Raw genomic sequence first — 20557 nt, forward strand, 5'->3', positions numbered from 1 at the left:
GTGTTAGTACACAGCATTGTAATATTTGATAAGCAACCTAAAAGTCATTATTTTCATATATTTCATATAGTTGTGCATTCCTAGGAAATGTAAATGCTTTGATTTCCAGGTAAATGATGATTCATAACATTCAACGTCTACACAATAAAACAACGCGGATAATATTTAAGGGATAGTCATTACGAATGTATTAGTTTATTTACTTGATGGGTTAATACTTCAGTTTGGTTTATGATATTATTGATCTTAAAATTTCACAAAGCATATAACTAAAAGCCTTGATAAAAGTAGATATTATTGTATTTATCAGAAGAAATATGGTGGAGATGAAGAATTTCTTTTCCAAACTTATGATTTGTTCATAGAGAGGAAGGCATTTCTATTCCACTCTTTATGAAAAGAAAAAAGTGTGAGAGAAATTATTTTAGTTTCTCTCATCCTTTATTCTTCAGGGCAGAGGGGAATAACCTATCCGATTGGTAGAAAAATGGAGAAAGGGACTCTGAAGGCATGGATTCTTCCTTTTTTTTACAGAGTGGCTTGTTTTCAGGATTCATTCATTCATTCATTGGGAGTGGCCTGTTTTCAGGCTCTGCGCCTGTAAAGGAGGGAGGTGCTATCCATGTGCCTCAGACTCGCGGCTTATTCAGAAGTGAAGGGCAGGGGTTTCACATACAGCCCCTGGTCCAAGCAAATATCTTTACTTCCATGTCTCTTTCTCTCAAGTCTTATTTCCCAGCTGTTCAAAAAGCTCTAGAGGAAGAGTCAAGCCTACTTATTTACGCTAAAACTCTCACATGAGTGAACACTGATCCAGTTGCTCTATGGTGAATATAAACACATGGCGTATGTGTGAGTGTGTCTTATATTATCCTTGACAGCTTTCTGTGAGTATTTTTCTAATCCAAAAGAAACTTAGGTGAAGTTTTGGCCCTTGTTTCAAGACTTTAATCCCAGAATAGTCTTCTTCTGTCGTGGCTAAAAATGAAATATCTGAGAGTTTATTTCATGAAATCTTAGTAAAGAGACTAGGAGTCAAGAAGATAACCTCACTAACCAACCAGTGCTACCTGTCCTGTTTCTGGTTTCCCTTTGATGAAACTTGCACGAATATTGACTAGAAAGTGAACCAACTTTCTCCGTGAATTTCCCTAGAAAATGATTTCATAGACCATTAGGGGAATTTAATTCTAACTTGGAACCATATTTTCAGAACATAGGTATTAAACCCCTAGCAAATCTTCCTTGATTTCCAATTAAAAGTTAAGTTTTATCAACAAATATTTATCCAACAATTAGAGTAGAAATGATCACTTGGGATGTTGACCAAGAATTAACACACTACAATCAGGAATTCAGAACATTTATTGCAAGAGCTGAATAATTGTAAATAACGTAGAACTGGCAAAGCAGTAACAAGGGTAATTGTTTAGATATTTATTCTGTTAAAGTCATCAAACACCCCTCACAAACCGACAAAAATGTACTGCAATAAGCAATGCACCCCTACCCATTATTTTCCATTATACTGTGGAAAAATGTGAATTGCTATTTACAAAGTAATTTTATTTTTGGTAAGAACAAATTAACTATCAGATTAGCAAACCTTTTTTTTTATTTTTTATTTTATTTTTTTTAACTTTTAAACTGATGTTGAACCGTGGCATTAAGATAACTTTCACTTCTCTCAATAAAGACATTTTGTTGCATGCTATTTATTTGTTTAAATCATCTGTCATGCCTTAACAAAAACCTCCTAAGAATGTTCAAATTTGGATTTGTTTGCACGTGCAACTGAGATCTTATTAAACATTAGTCATCACTCTGCTGGTTTGACCTAAGTGACGAGATGCTGGTACCTGCCAGGCATTGACCAACTATGATAACAAACAGTTAAACAGCAATAATTAGAGATTTATCCCTTTATTTCCCCCAACTAGCCTACCTGGAGAATGTTCTGTTACATCATGAAGGCACAACACATTAAATATTTTGTGGCTATGGTCTAACACTTGTGTTACAACAACATTATTGTATATGAGGATCAACACAAACTCTGCCATTTCAACAAAGTTGTAGACACACATTTGCCCAATTGAAACTAGTTTTGAACAGTAATTTTTCTTCAAGATATGCTAATTTTGATACATTAGTTTTGCATGAGTGACAAGTACAGAATATTATATCACTTTCTGAAGGATAACACTTTCCCATTACTCTCTCACTTAATGCTACTAATTAAGTGATTTTGCTTTTGCCTACTCTGAAAATAAGGATGTCAAGAAAATAGGTTCTGAATTTCCAAGCTTTTGCAGGAGTCCTTCTTTTTATATAAAGTTTTTGTTTTTTATGTTTATTTTTTACATAATTCCAGCATGATAAGCTATCATAAAAGAAGCAAGATTCCAGAACCTTTTTTAAACACAAGTGTTTGAGATCCGTTGAACAATGTGTGTCAAGACAGACTACTAACACAGAAACACCTCACTGAAAGAAACAACAAAAATAACGACAAAGAGACAAAAACAAAAAAAGGAAGGAAGCAACCATAAAACACAGGATTATGCTACAACAGTTTTTAGGTGAATGTTATAAGTACACAAAAGTTGTTAATAATAACTTGCTTCTATTTACAAATACTTTAACACTGATTGACTTACAAGTGTCCACTAACGTTGTTAACAGCACAATAGGTTTAATGCTTATCTTTTTAAGTTTTTTTTTGAAGTATAATGTCAAGTATAGCAGTCCCAGCACAAATCAATGACAAAAAGAGCACAATTTTCTAACTGGATATGTTTGTCAGTCACTCTAATCCATGGAACTTTCTTACTCTCCAAATGCATATTCTATTGTTCGTAGCAGCAGTCCAGGGTCAAAATAAAATGCAATTTAAAAAAAAAAAAAAAGGATATTTGCACAATGGCGAGATCTCTAGAGAGTTTAATCAATTCTAGTAAACACATGGCTAGTAGAACTATTTTCTCTCTTATGTCGTGAAACATTGACTCCTCCATGGTGCTAACACAAAGTTATGGATTTCCCTGCTATAAGGGGCATAGTTGTAGAGATCTACTGAATACATAAAGCTCTGACACACACGGTATTAGCATGTCTATTTAGATTAAAGTTATTAGGTCCCATATAGCCTTTATTTTTAGAGTTGGTGCTCCTTAGGACTCTCAATAGCACCTCCTGCTTGCTTATAAGACTTCAGATTTGCCAGAGGAATGTCTGTCATGTGGCTGCCATTGTTGAAATGGCCTTCATTGGAGCCATACTGCTTACGGTCATTGAACTGGTTCCTGTTGCTGTCTTCTTTCCAGGCTCTGGTCAGGGTGTGCCCATTCACAAGCTTGTCCTTCTTGACCCATTCTTTCTGGGGTGCAAAGGTTGAGAGAGGAGATTTAGGGTGTTGATATGGACCCAAGCCAGGTGGCATCCAGCAATTATCAGAATGACCCAAAACCAAGCACTCTTGAGTGCACATTTCTGTAGCTTCAGCTAACCCTCGGGGTCCCAGAGGCCCATCTGCAGAGGACAAGAGACAGAAAATAAAGGAAAGGGGTTAGAATTTTTATTTACAATTATCTTCTTTGAGAAAAAGTTCATTGGTGATCTCATTTTCTCATGAAAACTTTATTAAGAAATTCAAAGATATTATTGCCCATCCGTTTAAGACTAACACAGAAGAAATCAAATTCCTTGTTCTGGGGGTAACATTTATCTCTTTTCCTCTTTATGCCTTCCTTTACATCCAGAAACATAAACACACAGAAAAATAGAGATAGGTAATAGACAGATGATAGATAGACAGAGAGAAAAAGACAAACATGGATAAACAGATATATCTATGATATATTATTTCTGATCAACTCTTTCCATGCCATATGTATTATTACTGATTTATGTCCTAATTCTCAATGAAAAGTTCATATTTATGAGAAATTATGAGAAATAGAAAAAATTTATGTGCAATGTTGAAGAATATGTAAATGTTACAATTCTATGAAAAAATATGCAAAAGCACTAGTTAAAATATAATATCATTAAAAATAAAAACTCTAGAGGCTGGCCCCATGGCAGCCCAGGTTCACGGGTTTAGATCCTGGGTGCGGACCTATACTACTCATCAGCCATGCTGTGGCTATAATCCACATATAAAGTAGGGGAAGACTGGCACAGACGTTAGCTCAGGGCTAATCTTCCTCAGCAAAAAAATTAAAAAATAAATATTCTAAATAGTTATGTAAAATGTCATGTTTTCCTATAAATACTTTTTTTATATATGAAATCACATAAAAATAATTTCGCAACATTTTAAAAATTAATCATTTTAAAGAATATTTTAAATAAAGTATGTTACCAAAGGCACATCTGATGTGCTGCAAGCATTCTGAAGTCCAAATAAATAAAGAAGCCATTTGCATCCAAAGACAGCATTTTGGTTCTTTCCGAGCTTAATCTATTTTCTAGATTTCTAAGGGTATAAAACTATAGCTAAGTTGCAAATTGGATCACATGGAATCTAATATTTGGGGGAAAAGAGTCACCATAGATGTTTCAATTTTATTTTATATTTTTTGCCAGCAGGCAATTGAGAACATACATTTTAACTATGACTTCAAAAGCAAACTCTTTTCTGATTGTGTAGGAAATCAGCCCTTTACTGAAAAACAACTACTGCCAAATGGTAAAGAAAAAAGTTGTGTTTTTTCCCCTTGATTAAACAGTCAAGCCATAAGTGATAGCTTGGAAATTAGGAATTGATTTTATGAATGAGGTTAAGTGGATAGGCAAGAATGCCTGAAGCATAAAGCATTTTCAAAAGCAGAGAGTCATCGGAATAAAAATGTAGAAGAAAACATACCTGCAAGCTTGCCTAGTCAACAACTAAAATAACTATACAATTGGAATGTACGTCTTTGCTAAAATCCAAGTTAGTACTACTAACACTTATAAGTGCCCAATAATTGTGGGGTATTTTATCTGTTTTTCCAAATAACATTCTAGATATTTCTTACATGTGATAAAAATGCCTGCTGAGACAGGCAACAGTTGATGACAAATACCTGAGACGACAAAACACAGGCTACATCAGAATGGACAGTGGACATGAAAAAACGTAGCTAAAATGTACTCTTTCAGACAAACTCAAATTTTAGTCATTTTTGAAATCTAAAATCTGCTCTGTAGAATAACCTTAAAAGTCCTTCCCATCCAATCCATATTCCCATCCCCTCAAAAGCAAACATGTTTGTTTTGTTTAAACACAATTCATTACTTAAAACTATTTCTCTCATAAAGCTCCAATGATTACTTACTTCCTAGGATATTTAATTTAAACTTCTCTATGAACCTTTCTTTGCCTTCTGAATTCTGCCCACACTTTAAAAGTTCAAACGAATTTCTCCATTTTGGGTTCACTTTGATGTGCTCGGTGACTCTGTATCCACAAAGCAAATACAACTGGCTCAAACCAATCCATGCTCTCTACACCAGCATCACAGGCTCAGAAGGTGCTTTTTACCTGGCCCTTTTTCATTTAACTACTGGGTCTTTCAAGGGTCAACTTTTCCATAACTTTCCATAACAGAACCAATTCATGTCTCATATGCAGCTTCGAGATTTCCACAGATCTCCCCTTATTGATGAATAACACATTTCCTATTGGAGCTCCCTCAACTCTTACCTTGATGCCATTTTTGTCTTTTTGGGCAGGTTCTGTATACTCATGAGTGTATGTTTTTATTTTTGTTTTCTCCCAACTAGATTTGAAATCCATTGATTTAAAAAAATGACTTATCAGTCTTCTGATTCCTTATAGTGCTAAGCAATAGGGAGGATCTATGAACAATGTTAATTGTTAAATAAAATTTCATGAGGTTGAAATGTTTTGCGAAATTGTTAAAGATATCCTCTGCTTAAAGGTAGACCTGAAGTAATTATATTAGAAGATGCTGATTGCACAAACATCACACCAAAAGCTTCTGCAACAACAAATCTTTTTGCCTAGAAATATTTTGTGACAGTTAATAAATGAAGTAACTTCTCTGTTAAACATATTCACTCCTCTCTAGACACCACAGGAGATAAAATAATCATCAATTTGATATGTAATATTTCTTGAGCCCTATAAACCAACCCTTAATCTTTCCTTTCCCAGCACGATTAATATTTTCTTTCTTGTTAATATCTCCAAAAGAAAAAAATAAATTATCAGCTACTTCAGAAATATCAATAGAATTAGGTTTTTATTGAGTACATCAAAAATAGAAGAGTATACACAATTATTTTTAAAATAACCTTATCCAACATACATTGCCATCTTATTACCCAAGGACTGAGAATAAGGAATATTACTCAAGGATTGAGAACAATGTGTGTGTGTTTATAAGTATATGTGGACCCTAAGTTTTCAGCATTGAGTGAAATAGTTTAAAAAATAGAGTATATACTTTTTTTCAGAACAGATAACATTTATTTAGTCCACAAATATTTACTGAGCATGTACTATGTGCTAGCACTGTGACAGGCACCAGGAATATAGCAGTGAATAAAACAGATGTCAACACTACTTCATGGAGCTCTTGGTCTATCCTGGGAAATAAATAATTGCCTTAAAAGCAGTGAACTGAGAGGGAAGAGAAAGGTTTCATTGGGAAGAAATAGGAGGCAGTCAACTGATTTACAGAGGCCTGTTGCTTTATAAGATAATGTGGGCTTTGTTCCAAACTATGTAATTTCTACCATTTTATCATTGACAATTGAAAACATTTACAGTTAAAATTTGTGTGTACCATACAATATCTTTAACTTGCAAAAAAAATGAGTTTCTGCTCATTAAATAATATTAATTGCTCTTTGAGAACTGTACTTCCTATGATTTATTCTTGTAAATAAATTTAAAGGCTTTGATAAAGTCTATAAGTTTACAGAAGTTTTGTAGATTTTTAGTTAAGTCTTTTAGGTAGCTGATTGTCATATAAGATTTAAAGACTTACGAAAACGTGGAACACAAAACAGTGATACTCAGATGAAAGCCAGACGTTTCAGTTACGTAGAGCTCCCAAGGAGAAAAGCCCACCAGGAAGGACCACATAGCAGATTGTACCAAGAACAGAGTAACAGCAAACTGGACTGTTGGGGACAGCTTATGGCAGACAGGGTGGGGTTAACTAGGTTTCCAGAGGTCTCTGTGGATTGACTGATGTGAGTAATTTCTCAGGCTTCAGGGCGTAGGGGTTTGTCTCAAATCAGCTGGTAATCCTGACCGCTGGGCAACTATGGCAGGTACATAGTGACCCAGGAGTTGAGAACTTCCAGAGGGAAGTAGGGGGTGTGGACTTACTCAACAAAGGGAACTGACCAGCCTCTAGCCAGGGTCTCAGAACTGCATCAAGACAGCATTAAAAAAAAAAAATTAAGTTATATTACACCAATTTGCTTATGTCCTTGAGATAGGTGAGCTGTATTATTGGAAAATATGCTTTGCTTTATGCTTTGGTAAATTTTTATTTTGGGACATGACATTAACTAGGGAAAATTTTACTTTTTTTATTTGGGCCTACATATAATTCCTGGTAGTTGCCCTGATATTAAAAGAAAAAAAAAAAAAAACACAATGTGTTTTATTTTGGGAAATAACAATGCTTCCAAGTTTTCTTCCATAAAATCTGTCATGAACTGGTAAGAAGAAAAAAAATTTTGCTTTTTTTTTTTAGAAATAGATTCTTTCAGGCACCACTCTGAGAGGAGTCCTTACCAGCTCCACCCCTTCTGAAGGCCAGAGTCTTTTTTTTTTACAGATTGGCACCTGAGCTAACAACTGTTGCCAATCTTCTTTTTTTTTCCTGCTTTTTCTCCCCGAATCCCCCCAGTACATAGTTGGATACTTTTTAGTTGTGGGTCCTTCTAGTTGTGGCATGTGGGACACCGCCTCAACATGGCCTGATGAGTGGTGCCATGTCCATGCTCAGGATCCAAACCAGCGAAAGCCTGGGCCGCTGAAGCAGATGGCGCGAACTTAACCACTTGGCCAGGAGGCCAACCCCAAAATTTTTTAATTTGATGATGGATTATTAAAAGGAACACAGTCATTCCACTGGTCTCCTAATACAGTCCCTGTCCTTTAAAAGTTCATAATCTGAAACATGCTAGACATTGAATAGTTTCCAATTCATTTTCCTCAATTTTAGAACCACTGACTGAATTATTTTTATGCTTTTAAAAAAGAGAAAAACATTATTTAAAATAAATGATATTGAATATTGTCATTTTCTAAAATATGATTGAAAATAATCTATGATTATCCATCAAATGTATAGCAATTAAAATATCAGGCAATTTTTGCTAATACTACAAAAAGTTTATGCACTAAAATATTACCCTTTATCTTTGATACAATTATTTTTTAATGTTATCACTAAGTAATTATCTTAATTGATGAATATTTACTTTTAATACATCCATTTTTTCAACAGGTATTTATTGAATAACTAACATGTATCTCATGAATAAGATATTGTGCTGGATTCTTAATAAATTCCTTGAGATTTTATATGTGTGTGTGTGTGTGTCTGCATGTGTGTGTGTTTCCTGTTTCTCCAATTTTTTCATACATCTTGTAATGTTCTATTTGTGCTCTATCACACAATATCTATTTAGAATTCAGATCAGGATTCCAAACTGCTTATAAATACTTTCTATAATATCAGCATTAGACCTTTCTCTTAAAAGAAAAGTAATTAAGGGGCTGGCCTGGTGGCATAGTGGTTAAGTTCGTGTACTCCACTTCAGTGGCCCAGGGTCTGTGGGTTTGGATCCCAGGCATGGACCTGCACATCACTCATCAAGCCATGCTGTGGAGGCATCCCACATACAAAATGGAGGAAGACTGGCACAGATGTTAGTTCAGTGACAATCTTCCTCAAGCAAAAAGCAAAAGACTGGCAACAGATGTTAGCTCAGGGCCAATCTTCCTCACCAAAAAAAATAATAATAGTAAAATAAAAATAAATAAAAATGAAGTAATTAAAATTCCCCATCACGATTTTTCTAACACCAAAAGATTTATTGATTTTTTTTAAAAAACCTAAATGATTTGTTCCTTTCACAATCCACAATCTACATGTTTAGTTATCGTTCTTGGTTTTTGAATGTAGAAAGACACAGGTGCCAATAAATTGTACAAGCCATCTGTCTCTGCATTTAAGTGTTGAAAGCAAAAGCAAAAGCACATAACAGAAAGCTCCTTGAAAGTTGTCTCCATTAATATTTATATCAGGCCTCAATGTATTTCCCTCTCCATCTTTGTATAACTCACCTTCTCACTCAAAACCAAACAAAATACTTTTTCTGTGGTTTATGCATCAACAGCTGTCAGAGAGCTGCTTGAATTGCTGACTTTTAAAGACGCAGCTTTAAAATGTGAAACTATCCAGGTTAATGGATCTCCAACTACACTTAAATGGTAGGATACATGAATGGGCCTTGATCTCATTTTATTGTACCTGGAAGCAGATCTGATACTTCACTGATTAACTCACTGCTGTCATTAACATGTACCTTCTGGCCTGTTGACCACCAGCTTTTCAACCTGATGAATTGAAGTCCTTTAATTCCAGAGCTGGAAACTGATATATTTTTTTAAAATCCAGAGATGTTTCACACTGTATAAAGGTTTAGCCTTTTATGTGAAGGAATTTTCCTTAGAATTTTTACTGTTGGGTAAAATAAGACTAAAGAGAGTGCCAAAATTGAATTGTAAAATAGCTAAGTCATTTTTATATCACGTTGGATCAAACTCAGCATATCTCACTCAATTTTTTGTTTTGTTCAATTTTTATTATAGAAAAGTACCTCTTCCATGCAAAATACATCAAATTGTCATGTTATAATGGTCTTTTTGTGGAAAGAACATATATCACTATTTTTACACAAAACGATTGCTCTTAAGTTCCATTTTGCTGTATTTCCCCAAGATTTTACCCTAGCAGGAGCGTAGTTTGCAAAGAATTGTGAATCACTAAACACGTTAAAGTGAAAGATGCATCCACTGATGTGGATTTGATGAAGCAGTTTCCCTGATATTTAGGCCCAGTAATGAAATTTCTTTACTTGTTTTAAAGAAATTTCCATGTTATGTAGGCCTTTATCCTATGTTTTGCTTTGCACTTGCTATTATTAACACATTGAGGAAATCTTAATTTTCATACTTGCAACTGGTCTTGATCAATCTTTTCTGTAATAAAATTTAGAGGAGCGACGATTTGCACTCACTACATTTTAAGTCAATTTTAGTATCTCTAGGTGACCAATACAGAAAAATTTAATATTTTTACTAGCTTATTATCACCCTCAATTTATTTTTGTTCTTTTTTGTTTTTTTGAGACAAATGTAAGAGCATAACAACATTGTATCTTTTTGTTGTTTACCTGGAACGGAAGCTAAAGCTAAATGTTTATATAAATGTGGAGGAACCTGAAAAGATGTCAGGCAAATTCACTTGATAGTCACCCCTAATAGCCACTATTCCATCATTTTCTATATTGATTAAATAATTGCTATTACACATCAGATCAATCAATTTTCTTGCAATCTAAACATGGAAAAATTAATTTCAAATATGAGCGTTGGCATGATAAACAGAGGAAATTTTTCAGCACTGTCCACATTCCCTTTTGATACATTATTTCTTTGTCACATCACATTATACTATGCCCAACTGATATTTTTAAATCAGTGTTACATGGGAATAAATATCAGTTATTACTTCGCTCTTATCATACAGGAAAAAATCAAAGGGTATAAATTTCATTGCAATTGTTATTCAGATTTATATATGAAATAGTATAGCATAGTTATGTGGACAATCTAAACAGATCTGGCAAATTTGAGTATGTATACTCATGGGAAAAACATTGGTTGTGTTTTTTGTTTTTGTTTTTGTTTTTTGGTGAGGAAGATTGGCCCTGAGCTAACATCTGTTGCCAATCTCCCTCTTTTTGCTTGAGGAAGATTGTCACTGAGCTAACATCTGTGCCAATCTTCCTCCATTTTGTATGTGGGATGCCAGCACAGTATGGCTTGATGAGCAGTGTGTAAGTCTGTGCCCAAGATCCGAACCCACAAACTTTGGGCCTCTGAAGCAGAGTGCACAAACCCAACCTCTATGCCACTGGGCTGGCCCTCGGAAAAATGTTTTTTATTCATTCATTCATTCATTCAATAATTTTTGTTTGATCTCATGTTAGGTTCAAGAGACTGTTGCATAGAATATCTACAATCAGAACTAGTCCAGAAATCTCAAGTGACATGATCATTATAGGGAGGGTAAACAGAGAAATGAAGTCCCAGTAAAACAATGAATTAGTGCGGACTTTAAGAAAGTAATTTTAAATACTCTTGTTGCCAGTTTCTCATCTATAAATTGAGAGTAAAAGGCTAGATTTTGATGTATAATCTCTATCATTCTTTTATTCTTTCATTAAATATCACTGTGGTTTGTCATAGACAATCAAACTTTTCAGATTTCATTTTACTAATGAGAAACCCAAGACAGGGCAAAGAAATTATGAATCGATTGATCCTTTAGATTCCTCTATTACTAAGGTCACACTTATATTTTGGAACGTGAAACTATATTTAGAACAAATATTTATATTTCTAAATCTAAGTAAAAATCTAATGGTTTAATCAGAGTTTTAGCTTATAGCTCAGATTTAAACACAGCTTTCTGCATGTATCTACAGTCACCTTGAGAGGCAAATGCAAAAACCCACACTAGCAGGATTTGACAAAACCTTTGGTTAACAAGTAAACAAGGATTAAATGTTTTACACGTTCCTCACAGATCTTTTTCCTTGGTCACAGATGAAAAGTCAACATTTGCAGATGGAGACAGTCCAAATACAATAACACATGGCTAGCCCAAGCGGCAGACTCTCCGCCGGAGAGGACATTGCTATTTGAACAGACTTTAGAGTTCACAGAGAATGGAGAGCACTTCCTTATAAATCTTTAGCTTTCTTCTCTGTGCGATGAATATCAACTGCCTTTTCTCATCTGCTAAAGCTAAGTGCTGAAAAGAAAATTATCTTTGATAATTTTATTGATTCACCGTTAGTATTTGACGTTGCAATCAATTGAATGACAATAATCTAATGGGATAGACTTTCATTGATTATTTAAATTACTTTCAAATTTTGATACAATTGCTTGATGCGAAACACCTTATTTACATTGTCGCAGATCAAATTTACTTCCCTCTAAAGTTCACGATTTCTTTTAATCATATTTGATGTCTTTCATTTTAAAAACTCATTCATGGACTGGTATTTTCTAAATTATTCTCCATATCTTGCAATTTGTATAGTATCTTTTAAAAAAAATGGTAAATCTTATTTGGTGTGCTACAAGTTTTAAAGAGTAAATCTAAGGTGGTAAGAAATGAAGCAATTCTTTACAGATTAGTTTCAGGCTGCAATCTTAAGTTAAAAATGAAGAAGCAAATTATATAATTTTACGTCCCCTTAAAAAACTCTCAGAAGTTTGTCTGAAACCAGGCCAGTAGTACACAATATTGTGAAGTAATTAGCCTTCGAGCAATTTCCACTGTTCCCCGTATTTCTGGTAAATTTAATTAGAATGGGGAAAAAACTGATAGAGTTAATTTTCGTTTGCCCAGTGCTCTCTGATAATTTTCGCCTGGGGCACTTATCACTGCCAGCCCTGGTGGTCTAGTGGATAAGATTTGGTGTTCTCCCCAACGTGGCCCGCATTCATTTCCAAGTAAGGGAACCACATCACAAAGTCTGAATTTTCATACTGTGGTGGCTGCATGTTGCTGTGATGCTGAAAGCTATGCCATTGGTATTTCAAATACCAGCAGGGTCACCCGTGGTGGACAGGTTTCAGCAGAGCTTCCAGACTAAGACAGACCAGGAAGAAGGACTTGGCCACCTATTTCGGAAAAAATTGGCCATGAAAACCCTGTGAAGAGCAGTGGCACATACTCTGATACAGCCCCGGAGGTGAGAGGTTAGTGCAAAAATTCTGCCTGCTGTACACAGGATCGCTGGAGTTGGAATTGACTTGACAGCACCAACAACACATAACTGCAGCCTCATTCCCCTCCTCGTTTCTGGGCTAGAAATTCTACTTCTCACAGTCTTCACAGAGCATAGAGACTTCTCCCAGATGGGAAATTTGGGGGAAATACTTTGTTAAGTTATTAAGGATTTAAAGACAATTTACATATTTAAAAAGACGTTAAAGGTTATGTTTTAAAGGAAATAAAACATCAATTATGGTGCATGTGATCTGTAGGGCGTGTGTGTATGTATGCTTACACCAGGATTGTTTTAGCACCACTTTGAATTAATACATAGCACAGATCAGTGCTTTTCAAATGTTAATGTGCATATGAACCATCTGAGGAAGTCATTAAAATGCAGATTCTGATCCAGTAAAGCTGGAATGGGTCCTGAGTCCCTTTATTTCTAACAATATCTCAAATTCTGTGCTGCTATGTTCAAGGACCCCATTTTGAGAAGCAAGGACATTGAGGATTTAACTATCCCCATTACGTCCTTTCCCAGTGGTCTAAACAAAGAAAGTTCTCTAACTTTTGCATGAGATCAGAGTTAGCTGGAGGGCTTTTTACACATAAATTGCTTGACCCCATCCAGAACTTCTGATATTGTAGGTTTGGGGTGGAGACCAAGAGTTTTCAATTCTAACAAGTTAAGCGGTGCTGCCTCATTCTCCTGATTTCTCCCGTCCACCACGGGCGTCTCTGTTTCAGTTTCTTTTTATGGCACCACAACCTTTTCCAGACCCCTAAATGTTGGAATGCTCAGTGCTTGTTATTCTCACTCCATCTAATGGGCTTGAATAATTAGGTGGCCTTACATATCATATATATGCTGGTGATTCTCCAATTTATATTTCCAGCCCCATATCTCTCCTGAGAAGTCATGTCAGTCTATCTGACTGCCAGCTCCTTGGCATCATTTGGATACCTAATTGGCATTTCCAACTTACATAATTCTTGCCTTACTTTTCCTTTCTTCAAACTTGCTACTCTCCCTGCATTTACCACTCTTGTATATGGCACACAGATCACCTGCTTGCTCAATTCAGAAAGAAAAAATAAATAAAAAGGAGTCAGCCTTGGCACCTGTTAGGCAGAAATCTAAAATGTCCTTCCCCTAAATATTTCCCAATTTAATCTTTGGGACCATGAATATGATAAGATATCACACAAGTGATTGTGTTAAATTATATGGCTGCCGTGGACTGAATATTTCTGCCCCCTCCCCCAAATTCATAAGTTGAAATCTACTTCACAATGGGGTGGTATTTGGAGATGGGGCCTTTGGGACATAATTATCTTTAGTTGAGGTCCTGAGGGTGGAGTCCTCATGATGGGTTTAGCAAATAGACCTTATAAGAAGACACTAGAAAGCTAGCTCTGTCTCTCTCCTATATGAAGATATAGTAAGAAGGTGGCCGTCTGAAAACCAGGAAAAAGGCTTTCATGAGACACCACTTTTGCCTGCACCCTAATCTTGGACCTCTCGGCCTCCAGAACTCTGAGAAAGAAATTAAATGTTTGTTATTTTAGCCACCCAGCCTATGGTATTCTGCTATAGAAGCCCAGACTGACGAACACAAATGCAAAAGGGGTTTTGCAGATGTAATAAAGTTACTCTTGTACTAATAAAGTTGACTTTTAGTTAATCAAAAAAGAGATTATTGGGTGGGTATAATATAATCATGTGAGCCCTTGAAAAGCAGGGAGCTTTCTCCAGCTGGTAGCAGAAAAGAGCTCAGATTCAAAGCACAAGAAGGACGCAGTGGGCTTGCTTTGGAGATGGAAAGGACCACACGGAAGCGATCCTTGAACAGCCTCTAATGGCTGAGAACAACACAGCCAGCAGGGCTACAGGGATCTCCGTCCTACAACCACAAGGAACTGGATGCTGCCAACAACCTGAATGAGCTGGAAATAGACTCTTCCTCAGAGCCTCAGAGCAGCTGACACCTTGATTCTGCCTTGTGAGCCCCTAGGCATGCCCAGCACACTTGGACATGGGCGGTAACGAATAGATGGAAATTGAGATAATACATTTGTTTTGCTATAAACTAAGTTGTGCTAATTTATTACTCAGCAACAAAAAACTAATATATCTATCTTTTCCTCTTCACACAGTCAATCAGCAAGTTCTTTAGCCTATCTCTTCTTTTGCAAACCCATCAGCCCAAGCTACTATTTCCTAACAAGACTCCTTTCTTCCACTCTTTTGATATTTTATTCTCCAATTGCTAACTAGAGGCAAATATGTATATATATATAGTTCTAACTATATAACTAAAATACTTACATTAGTTTCCTATTGCTGCTGAAACAAATTATCAGAAACTTAGTAGCTTAAAACAACATAAATTTATTCTCTTAACAGTTCTGGAGGTCAAAAGTCTGAAATCAGTTTCACTAGGCCAAAGTGAAGGTATTGACAGGTATGATTCCTTCTGGAAACTCTGAGGGGAAAATCCATCCCTTTTCCTTTTCTGAGCTTCTAGAAGACATCTGTGTTCCTTGGCTTCGGGGTCCTTCCTGCATCTTCAAACCACATCACTCCAATCTCCACTTCCTTTATCATGTCACCTCCTCTAACTCCTCCTGCTTCTAAGCACCATTCTGATTACACTGTGCCCACGTGGATAATCCAGGAGATTCTCCTCATATCAAAAGCCTTAATTTAATCGCATCTGCAAAGTCCCTTTTGCCATGTAAGACAACACAGTCCCATGTTCTGGGGACTGGGATGTGGGTAAGTTTGGAGGCTATGCAGCCTAACACGATATTTAAAGCAGACCACCTCACTTCTCTGCTTCCAATCACAGAGTAAAAGCCGCAGTCCTCTCCTTGGCCCAGAGAGTCTCACATGATCTGGTTCCTCCCCAACTCTCTGATTTCATATCCCCCGTCTCAACACTCCCCCCCACTCCCTCCCCCGCAACTCTCTTTGCTCTGCTACAGTGACTTTCTTGCTGTGGCTCAAATACCTCAAGATTAATGAAGTCTCATAGCCTCTGTATTTGCCATTATTTGTTCCTGGACTCTCCTTCTCATTGGCCTTAGAGTAACTTACTCCCTCACTTCATTTAGATGTCTCCTCAAATTCAATTCTTCATAGAGGCATTTCCTGACCACCTTATAAAAAAATAATATCCTCTACTCAGTCATTCTTTATCCCCTTACTCTGCTGTATTTTTCTTGATAGCACTCATTACTACCTGTCACATTATATTTATTTGTTAATCATCTAGCTTTCTTACTAGAATATAATCATCACGAAGCCAGGTAATTTGCTTTTTGATAACTGCATCCTCGACATCTGTTACCATGGCCTGGCCCACTGTAGACAATGACTAGATTTATTTTGAAAGGAAAGAATAAATGACGTATGTGCTGAGCCCCAAATCAGTGAGCTAACATTAACACTGTATGTAAAACATTATGCAAGAAGTAATTTACATTTAGAAAATAGTTAATAATCAAATAGTTCTTACTTGTACATAGGAAACATTGCTAAGAGTTCACAGCATAAAATTTCACTAGGACAATATTTGCAATGTATGAAGGGTATTAATAAAGGCAAAATAGCTGAATTCCAAAGCACTTATGTTCTACCTTACTTTGGAGTTGAAGCAAGTGGGAATGCTCCAAAGTGAAACATAATTAGGTTGCTTCCTATACCCCAGGGAACTCCTTCATCATGCCAGAAGGTCATAATTCTTTTAACCAACAGAGTTCTTTAGATGTCTTCAGAAATCCAGATTCATAGGATACATAACAAAACAATTCTTTAAAGCCTGAAAACAGCAAAGTAATTATTAGCAATTATTCTGAAGCAGAGTGCTAATGAGATCCAGATAACTGTGCCGGATTGAGCCCTATGGTACAGATATGTCCCGGTAAATTGGATGATATTTAGAAAAAATTAATTTGAATAGGGAACGTATTGAAAAATTTAAGCTAGCTTAGGCTCTCTATAAATATATTGGCCTACAACTATTAGGGATGAAATTACTTTTAACAAATTTTAGGGAAAAAGGTGATTTTAGAAGAGGCTAACATGCCACGTTAGATTACATATAGAATATCATGCTGAAATTCATTGCTTAAACACAGTTATACATAAAGAAAAACTACTTTAAAAATGAGAAATATAATGCTACATTTTGAAAGAATCTCCTAAGGGAATTATTGAAAATGGCCTACATAATAGAGTATTGTGGAGAGATATCTTGTCCTCTCAGGGTGATGCCCAGGATTACCCATTCCGGACCAAGATGTATGTTTATCTCTGAATGCACCTTGTAAATCCAGAGAAATTACCTCATTAATATACATCTTTGAAAGATAAATTTCTCTCTTAAAATAATAAGTATTGCATGCGAATTTTGTAACATCTATATAAATTTGGCTGAGATTTCCTCCCATATTTTCTGCTCTGACTATTGCCAACCAGGGTATAATTTTCTGATGATAGAAGACAAGTTACATCTCTTTAGCATTTCATTATTTTATTGGTAGTTGATCATAATTCCCAACTATTCAAAAGATATAATGTTGCCATATTTATCATCAAAAACATTACCTGTCATTTTGATTTTATGAGACATGAATCATTCATCATTTTTCTGAGATAAAAAAAATTTGTTGCAACAAATTTTGTTGCAACATCAATGTACTTTAACATTTAATGAAAATATTTAAAAATTTCTCAAGATTAAGCTGACATTTACATGCAAAATTTTAGGAAAACTAGTATTACTCTTAGAATAAAATATCTTGGTGAATATATGAGAACAAAATAGGGGAGAGGGACGCTATTAACTCCACATCTAGGAGAAAAATTCTTGGTAAGCAAAATTTGACCTTGTCTTCTGAGGGGTTGTCTTTCTTCTTCCTCTGGGTTATTTCAACAACTTCTTTGCAGGAGTTATGGCTAATCACCATTGCTTCCTATCTAGATCTGCTGTCCCTTTGCAATTAAATATGTTTTTATTATCTCCAATCTGTCTCATCAAAATGACCCGTCTCTTGGGCATAATTGGTGGTTGGCTACACGGATAAGCTCATTAATCTTACAATGTTATTGACCAAAATGCTAATGGTTATCCTTTAGAAGAATATCTACACTTCAATAAGAGCCTTATAGAGCTGTTTCAGTCCAAATACACGAATGCTTGAGGCATGATGGCTGATGAATGTAATTTTGAGATAGAGAAGGCTTTGAGACATCCATCAAATCACAATGGGAAAGTATGCCACCCCATGAGCTGGCATAGCTTGGGCATCTTTCAATTCCTGGCATGTAAGAGATGACACTCAAAAGGATTAATTGAAAAGAGTTTAATGAAGGGACTCTTTGTGGAGTGTGGGCTGAGGAAACTGAATGAATATGGAGTGGTAAGGGAGGCAAGGACTTGAAAAACTAGGAAAATATTACCATTCCCAGGCCTGAAGGGGCAAGGGGAGTGTGCGATGTGCCAGGAATCTAGAGAGAACTATGGAAGATTCAAAAGAATTTATGCAGGAAACCAGAGAATCCACAGGCAAGAGCACTTGTAACATAAATGACAAGAACACATATAGGAAAGTTTTCTGCTTTTTTTTGTTTATTTTGGAAATCACCAGATATAAAACCAATAAATGTCTTTTGAGATAACCTTCCAATTGAATCCAAGCTTTAAAGGCCTAAGTGGTCTAAACACAACCTCAAAATCCAGTATGGTCATCTACCACTAATCCAGACAAGTGTGATCAGTTTGGAAACAATACTTCCGATTAACTATAGGTAATATGTAAACCAATTAGTAAAATAATAACGCAGAACAAATATTATTAAAAAATTCAGGAGGCCGGCCTTGTGGCTGAGTGGTTAAGTTCGCACGCTCTGCTTCAGTGGCCCAGGGTTTCGCTGCTTGGGATCCTTGGCGTGGACATGGCACCGCTGATCAGGCCACGTTGAGGCAGCAGCCCACATGCCACAACTAGAAGGACCCACAGCTAAAATATACAACTATGTACCGGGGGGATTTGGGGAGAAAAAGCAGGAAAAAAAACTTCAAAGCAGCCTTGTGATTTGATGAAAATAGTGCTAGTGAGAATGAGTGAAGTATTCCATTGTCTTTTTTAATATTTTAGTAAAAATTCTTGAAATGCTGTACTTATTATACTCACCAAATACCACACTGTATACACAGATCTTCATAAAATAACCAACCTAGTATATCTTCATTGGAAATTAAAATTATTAGTAAACTTATGAATTCAAGTTTCTGAGTCTTTTTTCTTTTTTTGAGGAAGATTAGCCCTGAGCTAACATCTGCTGCCAATCCTCCTCTTTTTGCTGAGGAAGACTGGCCCTGAGCTAACATCCATGCCCACCTTCCTCTACTTTATATGTGGCATACCTACCACAGCATGGTGTGTCAAACAGTGCCATGTCCGCACCCAGGTTCCAAACCGATGAACCCTGGGCCCCCGCAGCAGAACGTGCAAACTTAACCGCTGCGCCACTGGGCTGGCCCGTGTGTCTTTTTAACTTTATGCAGTAAAGTAGTGTTAAAACACTTTATTCCTGCTGTGAGTTCTTGAGTTGGCCTCTGTGCCTCAGTCTACCACATCAATAAAAGCACAAGACAGCTGGGCCTTGCCAAATATTATCAATACTGCTTAGGATGTCAGTTTGTTTCTCTCTAATAGAAGTGAACTGCAGAGTGAACCTTGCCTTTTTAATCTAGATGGCAGTCAAAGGTTTCGAGATCTCTGAATCTTTGGCAAGATTTATAAAGTTAAGTTGTCATCTAGAACAATTGGTATGGCTTTGGTTCAAAATCCATCACTAAGACTATTTTTTATCTAGCTGAAATACCTCAAAATGTTCTCCCTGTCAGAAGGGAATGTAAATGGAATTCTGACAAACAGCATATTTCACAACCATCTTATAACAAATAAATTACTTGAGGTTATTACTTGGGGAATATATATCTACATGTATCCATCTATCTATCCATAACCTCGCTATATTAGAGTTACCAAGTTGACAGTGGCATTATTTTAGTTAACATAACTATAGTATGTGGCTCTTAATTATAGTCTCCAAGCCTCATTTTACTAAAAGATGGCATAGATGAGAGAAGATGCAATGGTGTTTTGGATTACATAGATGATTTAAGATCACATATAGCTTGAGCATTCTTCCTTTATGCAATGCCACTGAACCAAATTTCTTTCCCTTTCAGAGTGTTTTTCACTAAATCGAAAGCATTGATTCTTGGTGATTACTCTTATAAACACTAAAATGTATTTTCCTCTCAGTTGAATATTCTACAAACACCTTATGCAGAACTAACTTAACACATAGACCTGGCACTGCTACACGATCATGCCTGAACTGTAAATATATACCACCCATTACAAACTGCTCTTCAATTTCTATGGCATAAAGTTGAAGAAAGCCAAAGTCGTGAACC

At 36.0% G+C, this 20557-nt stretch overlaps 1 protein-coding gene across 10 annotated transcripts in view; it reads right to left on the reverse strand.

Moving 5' to 3' along the window:
- Positions 1 to 1347: 1347 nt before the first annotated feature.
- PCDH9 (protocadherin 9) overlaps positions 1348 to 20557 on the reverse strand; it is an 880956-nt gene continuing 861746 nt past the window's right edge. For all 10 annotated transcript variants that reach the window (XM_070578887.1, XM_070578883.1, XM_070578885.1 and 7 more), the window contains one exon: positions 1348 to 3531. In XM_070578887.1, the coding sequence (XP_070434988.1) occupies positions 3158 to 3531 (374 nt within the window). In that variant the 3' untranslated portion in view covers positions 1348 to 3157. The remainder of the gene's footprint in view (positions 3532 to 20557) is intronic.

This window comes from Equus przewalskii, chromosome 16 (assembly GCF_037783145.1).
Source record: "Equus przewalskii isolate Varuska chromosome 16, EquPr2, whole genome shotgun sequence".
Taxonomy (NCBI): Eukaryota; Metazoa; Chordata; class Mammalia; order Perissodactyla; family Equidae; genus Equus; species Equus przewalskii.